General features: G+C 38.3%; 1 protein-coding gene across 1 annotated transcript in view; it reads right to left on the reverse strand.

Annotated features, from left to right (window-relative positions):
* The window catches only part of LOC112454410 (histone deacetylase 4), a 49,806-nt gene that overhangs the window by 20,642 nt on the left and 15,369 nt on the right, over positions 1-13,795 (reverse strand). The window contains exons 2-4 of the mRNA XM_025015789.1: positions 13,128-13,187; positions 7,824-7,990; positions 1,601-1,705 (exon numbers count right to left, since the gene is read on the reverse strand). Of these exons, the coding sequence (XP_024871557.1) occupies positions 1,601-1,705; positions 7,824-7,990; positions 13,128-13,187 (332 nt within the window). The remainder of the gene's footprint in view (positions 1-1,600; positions 1,706-7,823; positions 7,991-13,127; positions 13,188-13,795) is intronic.

Genomic DNA, 13,795 nt, shown 5'->3' on the forward strand with positions numbered 1-13,795 from the left:
AACCGCGGAGAGAAAGAGAGAGAGAGAGAGAGATAAGCGAGCCTAGCGAGCTAAGGATCGCGGAATTTCGCGATGACGCGGAGCGACGCAGCGCAATGCAGGCCAGTTTATTTTCACGATCAACCGTTATTGTTATTATCGCCTCCCGTGACGCACGTTACGCGCTTCGCCGACAATGAGAGGAATATTCCGCTGGACTTTCGACTAGCACAGAGAGAAATAGAGAGAAGTAGAAAGAGAGAGAGAGAGAGAAGGGGGGACGCGAAGCAGCGGCGTCCAAGCATTGCCAAAGAATCGCCATGGACAACAGGGACGAGAGGCAAACATCGAGTAAAAAGAGGAAAGAATCCCTCTCTATATAGTGCGCGTAATAATACACAAGCTGCCGTACTGTTGCCGTAAAGGCCGTGGCACATAGAAAAACTTAAGCAGTAAAAGCAGTAAGGAAGTCAACGGTACACTGTTGGAAAATTTGTGTTAAATATAACATAAATCACATGTCCCAAATGGTCCACTCAAATTTTTGTGTTAACATAATCTGGATGTTAAATGTTAACACCGATATTATGTTATGATATTTCAACAGAAAGGAAATGTAATTCTGATCGTAATTATGTGTACAATTAACATAACTTTTATGTTGAAGTTAAGATTGTAAGATAAAATCAGCACTCTTTTTTTGTAAATTTTCATTCCCACTTCTGTTATAGAGTAAAATCAACACTCTTTTTCTGTAAATTTCGACACATTTAATAAATACGTTCAACATGTGTTACTTTAACATATTTTTTAAATTATTTTAATAATTTTACATTTTAAATTTGTTTAGTTCAATTAACATAGCAGGCATATGTTAAATCCACACATGTATGTGTTGATTATTTTACACAAAAATTTTAACAAGGACTTTTTTTAACAAAACTGCACAAATTTTCCAACATGCAGTGTATGGATTTGCTACTGCTTAGGACCGTGCCTTAAGTTCTTGACTGTAATTGGCTGATTTGCTTACTGCTTAAGTTTTTCTATGTGCCACGGCCTTTAATCGTTTGCACCACAGCGAGTAATGGTCATCGTTCGGAGAGAGACGTATTCTAGGATAAAACCGCGATAACCGGGCAGCGCAGCGCGTAGGATATAGATGATGTATCAGCGAACCATCGGTTAAGAAATATTGCCGCACGATTTATCTTCTCGCTACGTGGAAGTCGACATAAAAGGGGTAATAATGATCTCCGGAAGAGAGCTGATTATTTAAATAATATTTAGTTTGTTGAACAAAATCTGAAGAAAATCTTCTACATTGGGGGTTCCCAATTTACGACTCGCGGGCTGGATCCGACCCCCCGTGAAGTTTTATCCCGCCTGCTAAGAAATTTCGACGTTATAATTTTTAAATAAAGATATTTCGCTTTTATGTGATTTTTAAAGATAAGGCCACCGGATTATTACAAAAATTTTAATATGGTTCTCCTGACAAAGTATAAAGTTGGGAACCCCTATTTTACAGACATTCTTATAGAGAAGATGACTTAATCAAATAACAAGTCGGTGTAAAACATAAAAAAATCTACTACAAGATTAGACTTACCCGGCTTACCTTTAGTTGATGCATCTGTTGTTCGTGCAGTTCAGCCAATTGTCGTTCCTGGGCATGGTACTGCTGCCGGAGGATCTGCTGCTGAAGTTGATGGTGCTGCTGTAGCTGGAAACAAATCCAGATATCTCAAGGGTAATGTAACATCTTTAGCTGAAAGCTAGAATATCAAAAGGTATCTGAAGACACAGTAGTAATCAATTCGTGAGTGAAACATAATCGACAAGTCGCACGCTGGCCACACATCTCTTCCTTCAACTGAAATCGTCACAAAGCGTTTCTGTTCGTGATACGATGTTTTTTTTTCTATACCGCATATGCAGTATATTAATTTATGGCAGGCACTTATTATTTTTGATTCACCCACGGTGGAGAATAAAGGGCAGTTCGATAAAAAAAAGGGAACAAATGGAGATCCAGATTTATGCACGGAGCTTTTCAATATGTCTCTGAATAAAAGCTTTTGTCGCGTACGTCGAGTGGAAATGCGAAAGTATGCGTAGCGCTGTTGCCGGTGCCAGAGTCAGCCAGAGCAAAGTTTCATGCCAACATGGCGCGCATCCGACACGTTTTAATCCAATTCACCGTGTGTCCAATTCTCTCGAATGTTTTTCGTTGCCGTTTGTCGTTCGTCGCGCACGTGGGCGACTTTGAGTCGCCTTTTCTCAGAAGGAAATGCGTGGGCTTCTGACACAGAGACCAAAGCGATTTCGCCCAATTGGTTACGTCCGCGAACGAACGGGCACGCTGTCACGCGATACCCGTGCATGCGTTGCACCTTTTGCGAGAACGCATAAAAAATCGTAGGCGATATCGTACGATTTGAAACCGGAGTTACGCTGACCATAGCACTCTAGAATTAACGAAGGAGACAAGATTCGAGAACTTTGTCGGCTACGAGCTACAAGCGAGACAAGATTCTCGATTGACATTTCCGTGAACCCAATTAGGATCAATTCTTGTTTTAAAATAGAATAGAAAGAAACAGAGAATGACTGAAACCCCAATAATTTCAACACAAAATTTGTAAAAACAGATCTTGAGCATTCTTCCAGATCAGTTATATACGGAAGCGACAGTGTTGATGATAATATAAATCATTGGATTTAAAGGTCAATATGTGATATTTTCAAAATAATTATCATAAATAAACTGAATTTATTTTAAAGTAATTCTCAAAAGTTGTTAAATATAATGTAAGAAAGATTTGTGAATAATCAAACACATTGTGATTCTCATAATTAATGTCATGAACTAATGAATTTAATATTAGATTATCGCGATTGACAATTGAACATCACTTTGTCACCATCTGTCGGTGTCACATTCACACATCAATCTACATATTTAATTAAACAAAGCTCATCGATCCTGAAATTTTCAAATGGATTGCAATACATCGCGGAAAAATATCAACAAATTGAATTGAAATACTAAATTAATCGAATTCGGTTCGTGGAGGAAACTATGAAATGAACCTTACCGAACAATATAGAGCAAGGACCCTCGCTTTTATCATGCCTCCGAGCGAGGGTCCGATCTCGGGATGGAAAGGATACGCTCTTCGAGTTACGGTGCTTGCGGTAGGATTCGGAATTTACGTTTTGTTGTTCAAAAAGAAGGATTCATCTGGTGGAAGATGGAGCTTACGAAGAACTCCGCGAGAAACTCCAATCGAGCCAGACGACAATTCGAATATCGAAATGAAAAAGCTCAGGTACAAATTACTTTCAAAAAAGAAATGCGTTATCTCGATGCTTTTTCGAGCGTTTTAAATTAAAAATGATCTTTTTTTTACGAGAAATCCAAATGATGTGTATCGTTTATATTTGGACAATGTTATGTAAAACTGCACGTTTTATCTGAACAATTTGGAGTAAATTAAACGCAAAATATAGAGTATTGTTTCACCGATTCTCGTTTTAATACAAATAAATTCATATTTGCTATAATTTATTTTATTTAGCAACACATCTTTCTTTTTTAACATGCCAGTAATTTATTTCTGCATATTTTATGTCTACTACATTCGCGGATATTTATCGCTCGTGCTGCTTATTGGCCAACCAAGCCAAAATAATATTTTATAACTCTTACGTTTTGCAATCCTCGGAAACAAAGCAATGTGTGTCATAAAATACACATATGTGTGCACTTATCGTTTTCTTGGCAGCGATGACAGATCCATCGTGACATACAACGGCGAGGTTTGCCCGATTTGTTTGGGAAAACCGAAGATTGGCGTGAGAGCTCCTTGCGGTCATTCGCTATGCGCGGAATGCCTGGCGAATTATTGCGATGTTAGAATCGCACCTGCACCGCCACCTTGCCCATTATGCAGAGCGCCGTTAAATTCAGTGGCCTTGGCTTGCGACTTTGTTAGTATATACCATGCGCCAGTCCCACCGGTTTCTCTAAGGAGAGCGATAGCAAGCCTTACTGGCCGAAATGCACAAAATGCAAAAATAAGAGATAAGCAAAAGGAGGAAAGAAAAGGGAGAGAATATAGAAAATATTTATCTTATTTTACCGAGTTTCATCCTAACTGATAGCTATAAGCATGATGGACGAAGTAGCATTTTTATTTCATTTTTGACTCTATTGCTCCTTCTTTCTTTACATTTCAAAAATATTTATGTTAAGATAGAAATTTGGCTACAGTTACAGTAATCGAAAGTTTAATGTGAAGAGACTTATTAAAATTACACGTATATCTGTACATAAAAAACTATGTTATATTGATTTAATTACAGGCCATCTTAGGTCCTAAAATGCTAGACCCGAACACCATCATGGTGCAAGACTGGATACGCGAGTACAATAATCACCGAGGTTTAGTGACGTCGGTACGGCCGTTTCTGACGACGCGACTTGCCCTTTTCTTTAATATCTTGACTCTCTTTCTGATTGTCGGATTGATCGCCGCGAGACTCCAGGTTTTTGCGGAAATATAAATTTTGTTTTAAAGTTCTCAGTAAAAAAAGTTGATCTTATCAGTCAGTATAATAATAATAATAATAATAAAAGAAAATTTATCTGTCGAAGTGAGTAATACATCCTTCGAAAAGCATTTACTGCAATTTAGTATCTAAAAATAGACAGATAAAAAAATAAATAATGAGGCACATGACGTAATGATGGTACTAATATCCGATTTGCATATAGATAATGTCCTGGGAAAATTGAACGTGGCTTACATTACCGATATCGATAATTGTGTTAATTATATGCGTCTAGTTCAAGAGCTAAGGTTAGTTGCAAGGCGAGCGATTCTAAATTTACTGGTATGCCTCAGAATGTTACCGTCTGTTCGCAATTCTTAAGAACGTTAAAATTACCCTACGCGCTGTTTAGTGTACACATCAATATTACGAAATTTGCTTTAATCTTCTTTTTAAAAATGATTAATCGAATTTTTCTTCGTTTTCAGAGAAAAACAAATTCTTCATGGGGACAATCGAGCGTGCATAATGCAAAAGTTAAAATCTTCAATTAATACGCAATATTTTTTTTATCACTGTACTATGTGCTTTGTGCGAAATAATTAACACTTTGTCGGTGACATCAATGCGTTGACGAATCGATCAGAACAAGATTGCAAATTGAGTAAATTTTTTTGATCACTTTTTTTTCGATTTCTGCCTTACTTATTTCTAAATGTACAACGTATCTGTAAATATAAAAAGTGATATATGTAGAATGTGTGTAAAAGACATTTTGTACACCTATCTTTCGTGTACTGTGCACGAATAGTATGTAATTTTAATAAAATCATATAATATGAATACAAACATCGTAGTTGCATTTTTTGTTTCTATTTCATGACAAGAGTTTTGTAAAAGCAGATAATTAATACAATAAAACATTGAGTTAATAATATATTAATCTGATGCGTTTTTAACGTGCAAAACTTGGTAAAAACTTTGGAGATTCTATAGCAGCAGTGCAAAAAAGCGATCATTTGCGGATATAAATACTGATTTATATTGACATAATCTGTTTTCCGAAAAAACCGCGCAATTTTCTTTAAGTTTTACATTTTTTAGCCTTTTAGAATAATTAAAACTGATTTTTAGATGCAGTTTAATCCGAGAGTTGTAATCTGGACTTTCAAGCAAATAATAAAATTATAACTGTATTCTTTTCATATAGAATATACATAACAGAGTAATAATATATATAAGAAAACAAGAAAATTATATGCCAAATACATGCAGATTTATAGTAACATATAAAATACACTTTTAATTACAAAATCTTCCGATTCCAGTTAGGCATTAATTATATAATACAATAGCTGATTCATTTTAAATTTAGATATGTCATAGAAACATTTAAATCCGACCATACACAAATATTATTAAAATCGATATCGCCAACACTATTTATAATCGTCAATAATGGAACAATGGCGCACGCGACGCGAGGCGCAAATGGCGCATTAGATTAATTTGCGTCGCCGCATATCAATATTATACTATTGTGAATTCTATCGCGGAAATACTCGCGATAAAGTAATCGAGCCGTTCAAATGGCGCGTGGGCAATCGAATTCTATTCGCCGAATAGATGCATTAACGCAGCGGCAGATTTTCGCGTTTCGAGATTTCCGTCGGAGACGATCGCGAAATATCAGACATGCGTAACAAAATTGAGGTCATACACAGTGTCCACTGGCCCACGAAATTTTAATAACAAATTTCTTGGAATAAAAAATTACACAAGAAAAAAACTCAAATTAATTATCTATTATTCGAATTAATTATTATTAAATTAATCGAATGATAAACTTCTTTTTGATAACTTTTATTAAGGAAAAAAAAATTTTAACTCCAAATTCATTATAAAATTTAGCTCTAAAATAAATTGTTAAAATATGTATAAAAAATATGGTGTTATAACATTTTAATTCCTTATTTTTTACTACGGAGAGAGAGAAGCTGTGCTATTTCTATCGATCTGATATCGATGAAGTAATAGTTATTTGTGTTTTTACACACCCTATGTTATATTACAAAGTGCGTGGAAAGTGGCCTATTGCGCGCGCGTAATGGGCCACTTTCCACGCACGTGTGATATAAAATGTGTTTTCATCATGCTTGCTTATCAAGTTAGTGAGAGAAATGATATCCAAAACTCGAAAAAACTCTTTTAGGTAAGTGTTTATTTTGCACGAATGAAATAGTAAAAGATCGTGACGATTTCGTTGAAAGGAAATAAATGTGTGCCAGCATTAAAACGTTAAAACTAAGTATATATTTAGCTAATGTTAAATTAATTCAACGCTACCTATGCAATGTTTATTCTTATTTTATCTTATTTTACCTTAATATTTATAAGAGAGCTCGTTTTGATTTTCAGGCCGTCACCTGATTGCAACAGAATACTGCAGTTGCGGAATATCACATACATGGGATATATTTACTTTCCGGCGGATTCTCTGCTGCATTAAACCTGGCCTTCGCGGAAATATCGACGTCCTTGAACTTAATTGCGATGTAACTAAAGCGTGCACGATCGATCGAATTCAATCGAAACTGAACTCGGCCGCGGTGATCTAAACTTCGCCTATGTATTCCGAGTAAATTTCTGCAATAGTTATACATCCATCGCTGTAATTCATTTCAACAATGCTCGCGAAAAAGGCACGGAACATACGAGCGATATATGCTATACGATACCAGCTAGTGCTAGTTGATAAAACGTCTTAGTTCTAACAAATGTTCCAGCTCTTTTCCTGCCGTCCTAAATTATACGCCAAAAGAATACTCAAAAGTCTTGTCCCTCGTCCTAACTGTTTTTAACACGAAGAATTTATATTATCCATTTTTTACGCTAATATAAATCCTTTTAAATATGGAGTATTTCGGATTATACTCGGAATTGTTTTTCCGCCACGTTCGGCTAATCACATCACAAATTATTACGTAAATCATAACATTATACAAACATGTACTGATTTTTCTACAAAGTTGATTACAACTCGGAAAATCGCAGGCATCTCGTAAAAGATAGAGTGTATTATACATTTGTAGAAAAATAATCTCGTTTCGACGCGATGTGCAGTACTCTACTGATTGTCAAATTGTTCAACAATAACAGGTTCCACGAAAGTCTCGAGGAATCCGACGTTTACGTCGAGAAACGTCGACGGATCGATATTAAATCGATATAGGTACCTATATTATATGCGCATTTTGCATAAATGCAAATCGGTCGTACGTTACCTCGAGTATCTTCTGCTGCAGCGCGTGGCCGTGCATGTTGGCGGTATCGGCGGCCGCAGCGTGATAAGCGCCGGAAGTCAAGGTGGCCGTGGCCGCGCCTCCTCCGCCACCGGCGCCCAAATCCCGCGGTCGCGGCATCGGAGAGCCCGGCGTGTCTCTGGCCATCTCTATGCACATGTAACAACAACAATACACGTCCGATAACATGCCTCGGCGAGTGCCACCGCCGCCACCACCGTGCTGGTGGTGGACAATCGTTCCGTGATGGTGATGCGCACCGATGATCTTTACGCTCGAGCTTTCCGCGCGCGGATATCGATCGAACGCGTTCGCCCGCTGCACGTAAACCCTCATAGTTCGTTCCTTGTATGCTACCCCTCGGTCTCTTATCTTTTATCGATCCTTCCCACCGATACGATCAAATCGACAACAAATTGATTTTTTCGCTCAAATTAATCACGAACTGAATTTTTATAATGATTTCGATGATGCGAGATAGGCACCGCGCGCCGACTATACTCTTTATTTACGGATCGAAATACGCGACTATAATTTGCGTGGGAAAGAAGGCATTCGGTTGCGATCAATCGAGATTAGAAGTCGTAACAACTGGTATTCAACTCAATTAATCTCGCTTCAAAGCACTCTCTCTCTCGTCGCATTCCTTCTGTTATACCGTCGCTGAAAAATCACTTCCAATCTCTCACTAACGATAATTATTATCTCGATAATTATTATTTTTTACGATAACACATAACACAATGAAAAAAATTCACTTCCTGTCGCCCAAGTATTGGATTCGATCGTTTTTATCAATTTACTAGATTGAACACATGCCACAATATCACGACAGCTTGCAACTCTAGTCGAGCGTGCAAATAATCGAAAGAAGTCGCCTACAATATCCGTAACGCATCATTTTATCGTAAAACACTGTCCAGGTGAAGAAATATTGAGGAAGACGGAGATCCTCGCGCATCAATCTTGGGAGAAGTCGGAGTTTTTTGTACGTCTCGTTTTCGAGTTATTTGTTTTCCAACGACACGTCCAAGTTTCTCGGAAACGCGCGATTACACGATTACACCTCGCGTGTGTGTCTCGCTGTTTTCTATTTCTTTTTTCGAGTATTCGGCAGGTTAATTTAGGGATGACCCATCAGCGAAGAAGCCGTGAGAAGACGCGTCTCGCGAGAACGTGGCCTCTTCTCTCTCCTCGGGCCCTCTCTCATCGCGTCCGGCTCGAGCGACGTTCAAAAGGGGGGCACGTGTTGCGTTCTCCCTCCCGTTTCCACCCCCCTCGCGATATCCTACGACGACATCGGGAGGAGAAACTCGTGGAATTCGGAGCGCGATGGCGCGTGTCCCCACGGCGCGATGTTTATCGCCGCGATACTCGCTCGCGGCGCGATAGCGCGGCTATTTTTAGCATTTATTACGCGCAAACGCACGCGTACGCGCCGCCACGAGCGGCCACTTATCGCTCGCTCGATTTGCGCGATTCTCTCACTTTTTTTTCTCCTTTCGCGCCTGTGGTCACGCGCTCCTTCGGACTCTCACGTCCCCGTCGCAAACGACCGGTTACAGGTTTTAAAGGCTCGCTTTTTCGGAAGACTCGAGAGACCTCGATCCGCGGTGGAAAGACCTCTTCGAAGAAAACCACCTGCGGCCACTCCGTTCGCGGCACCCTTTATCGCCGGAGATCCAAGTTCAAACTCCTGTCACGCACTACGTCGTCGCGATGTGTTCGTAATTGTGCCACACAAAGGGACGAGGGTTTCGTTAGAAAATTTTCTCTCGTGAATGAATTACGAAATCCCGAGGTCCCAAGTGTCAGTAAAACCAAGGTGTCATTCACATATCCTAAGTTATTGCGCTGAAAGCTACAAGTTCACCCACTTCAACCATTCTTCGCGACGCACTCCTAATCTTAAATTATCGTCCCGTCGCGCTTTATTATCGCCCGCGTCGATGTGAGTCTTTATTCCGGAGTGCTCCCCTCGTGATTCCCGTTGAAATCCACGTCGGAGCTTCACAGGTGGGATATCTGTGTCGCGACCGCGGTCTGGCGATCTGACACGGCGTTTTCTCGCGATCCCGCGGCTGCGTGAACGCGCGCGCGCGAGCGAGCGAGCGCGTGCAGGAAACGACGGCGGAGCGACGAGGAGGAGAGGAGGAGCTTTATATACGCCGCTCGGCTCGGCAAAAGCAACGGTCAGCGCTAAATTTAGCTTCGCGCTGGAAGCGATTACGCGAGCCGGGGAGCGAAGATGAGGTGAGACAAAGAGAGAGGGAGGGAGTTAGGGGGGAGGGGGGAGCGAGAGGGAAAGAGCGCGACACGTAGAGAGCGGAAGGGTAATATACCGAGCGGAGAGAACGTAAAATTGCCCGCTCGGTAGACGGATCGCGACTGAACGATCGCGACCACAAGCGCGGCTCTGATAATTCCTCATCATTCGCGATGGGAGATGGTGCGGAGCAGCGCGACGCGCGGCGAGGCGCATCGAAGCGGGGAACCGCGGATATTGGCCAATCATGAGTGACTCGCTCTCTTGGTCGCTCGTTCACGTTCACGTGCTCTCCGAGCCTCCATTTGGCTCTACATCGACGCGAGCAGTGAGGAAATCTGTCGCGAGCAGCGGTAAATTAAACCCAAAAATAGAAAATAAATTCTGTCAAGTACATTCGTATTTGGCAACACGTTAGCTTGCCGCTGAGCGAGCGCGATCGGCGACGTGAGTGATAATGAATAAGATTTTTTGGTTACATTTTTGAGCTTCCGTATTTTTGGGCTCATCTGGGGACCGAGTTATGCCGTTCTCCGACTTCTCATTCAATTTCTACTCGTATTCTAATGATACGACCGTCGAGAAAGTTTGCAAATTTTGTCCCCTCTTTGTCTAAGTTATCTATTATTTTATTTTGAATAACAATATTAAGTAAAATTCTTCCTTTTTTTTACTTTTCGGACAAAGGCTATACCTATAATGCAAGCTAAAGTCTAAAAGTTAAAAGCTAAAGGTTAAAGATTAATAGATGGAATATGTAGATACTTGATATTTATTCAAGAATCTATTTCTACTTCCTCCACACACACACACACACACACGCACACGCACACGCACACGCACACACACACAAGAGTGTTTATATCGAGTTAATACAATTGCCTATGCCACTCTTTTCAATAAAATTTTTGTACGAAAGATAAATATCTTCTTGAAATAAACATATTTGTCATTCAAAATACTATTTAGTGTTCAAAACATTATTTATAATTTTCATTATCGACACCTCTTTTACGTCGTGATAGGTCAATCTAACAAATGCTATCTCGTATTTCCTAACAATAATACATAATGACAAAGCTAATTATAAAGATGAAGATTGAAGAGAACTTTGTCAATATAATTGTCAATATAATTGAGACAAGCATAATTTAGCGAGAGCGAATAAAAAGAGTTTTTATTCGCAATTTAATTTGTTTGGAAAAAGTATGTAAATAGCAGTATTAGAAAATCAAGATTAATAGTCTCATAAAAGATATTTTAAAATAATATATAAACAAGATTTGATATTATGCACGGAATATGTGTATGTGTTACATATACATATTGTATGTATATATTACACATACATATATATGACTCAACTTTATATGTCAAAGATCAAATGCGGATTAATGACGGAGACAACGAAAAATATGCTTTCGCATTTTGTTTGTTCAAGAGTGACCAAGAATAGATACACAGATAATTATTATATACCTACTGATGTACGAAAAAAAGTTATTCTTAAATCTTAATCGCGCGTCGTATTAAACCTTTTTCCTCAAACATTTTTGTTTTTAATTACATAACGAGATACATGATTCTTGGAATATATTCGTGATTATGCTACGTGGTATATATGTACAATATCGCTATGTAAATTAAGTCTTTTATCTGCAATTATATCTAGATATTATATATTACGTATTATTTAATTTTGGAAACTCGCATCTTTTAATCGTATAGAACATAAAATAGAACCAATAATATAATTGATGATAAAATGGATAAAAATTAACTAAAAGAACAATTTTTTGCAATTCTATAGATATCCTTTAGAAAAGCACGGTACAATTTATTGAGCAAGTAATTCGTAACAGCCAATAATTTATAATATGTACACTTGCATACTATATGTATACATATACATATATTTTTTGTATGTATAATATTATATACATTTATAAAAACAGCAATTATAAATAACTTAGAGATTATCTACATATAACGCAAAAGAAAGAGAGGTATATTATTGAGAAGTTTTAGTTACCAAATATATAGAAGATCAAAAAATTGGTCATTGTGTTCACGGAAATGATGACGTTGATCGAATGGCAAGGTTGAGGGTTGATTCGGCAAACTAAAAATTTATAGATGCGCAAACAGTTTGACAATAATATTCCGCTCCTCCGCCTTTTACATCGATTATGGGTTATATACCGGTTATACCAGTTATACCAGTTATTACGACTTGAAAATAACACTTGTGTTCCCAAAATCTCTTCTCGCCATTTCTTCTTCTTTTTTTTTGTTCATGGCTGCTCATAAGTACCATCTCTTTCAGAACGGCTATAAATTCAGAATTGCAGATGTGTTCGGGAATGAATTAAACTTACGAATAGACAGTCCGCTTCAAATTTTAGTATGCGTTTCCGAAATATATGAATTATTAATAGGGTTGTTAATAGAACAAATTCGTTGATAATAGAATTAAGCAGCGATCGGAATAATAGGTATGTATTTGTCGACCTAGACCATATTTTCCAAATTATTGCGTGTATTTTAAATAAAGTGCAACTTCTATAATTCAAATCCAACACAACAAAATTTAAACTTGTGCTATCTGAATTTTAGATTCATTCGATTTAAAAAAAAAATTAATTGTAAAATTGTAAATTATAAATCAACCGTCAGCTGCCGCTGCGCATATATGTATATGCGTGTGCATTTTGACAAGTTACAAATTACATCTATTTTCGGCTTGCACAGTAAAAATCATATAAATTCAATACAGAATAAAAACAGACAGGGAATAAAAAAAATTAAAAAAATATCTAGATAGTATCTTATTTTTCCCCCTAAATTATGATCTCTCGTGTCACACGTACACGTACGTGGAATCCGAGGTCTTTCGGTCACCTGACGTTAATCAGTTTGAATTATAGAAACTGCGTGGCATTTAAATATGTATATAAATAATTAATAACTCGTTTAGAGAGAACGATTTTTATGGATATATAAATAGCGAAGATGCTCACCCTTCTGCGGCAGATGCGTGAAAGCGGACGTGATCTCGACACTTCTATAGCCCACGTCTTCTGAAACAAATTACAAGCGTTTTACAAAACCGACCGCGACGGTTACATTATACACAGAGAACAATGAGGAAGGGGTGGCGCGGGGGAGGGGAGGGGTGTATTTTTAGCTCATTGCTCCTTCAAATGCAATCTGCACTAATTTGCAAATAAATGTTGCAATGTTCGCGCGAGAAGCCTGCTGCGTGAATACATAATGGCGGCTGTCGATTGACGTCAGTTTATCCGAGACGCGGAAAGAGATGCCCCGGGCTGGAGGCAAACTATCGTGAACCATTATATCACGATTGATAATACTATCTATCGCGTCACATACTCCTATTATGACCGATCGGCTTATCTTCGGCCGTAAATTCCTATAATTTTATATGATTTTTATTTGATCTTTCCTTTCCACGTGTACACAGATAATCGAATAAAAAGTCGGATCTCGATACAATAGTATTTGTATTCGATAAGAATCGAGGCTGGGATCCATGGTAGTACCTACGTGCGTCTAAGATATTACCAAGCGTAAAATTCCAATCTTTTTGTGCAAATATTATAAAACCAAGTAAGTTTTAAATTTTAATCTTGAAATAGATAAAGGGACGTTTCCGTGGACATAAGAT

The sequence above is a fragment of the Temnothorax curvispinosus genome, unplaced genomic scaffold, assembly GCF_003070985.1.
Source record: "Temnothorax curvispinosus isolate PA1 unplaced genomic scaffold, ASM307098v1 QBEX01005044.1, whole genome shotgun sequence".
In the NCBI taxonomy this organism is placed as follows: Eukaryota; Metazoa; Arthropoda; class Insecta; order Hymenoptera; family Formicidae; genus Temnothorax; species Temnothorax curvispinosus.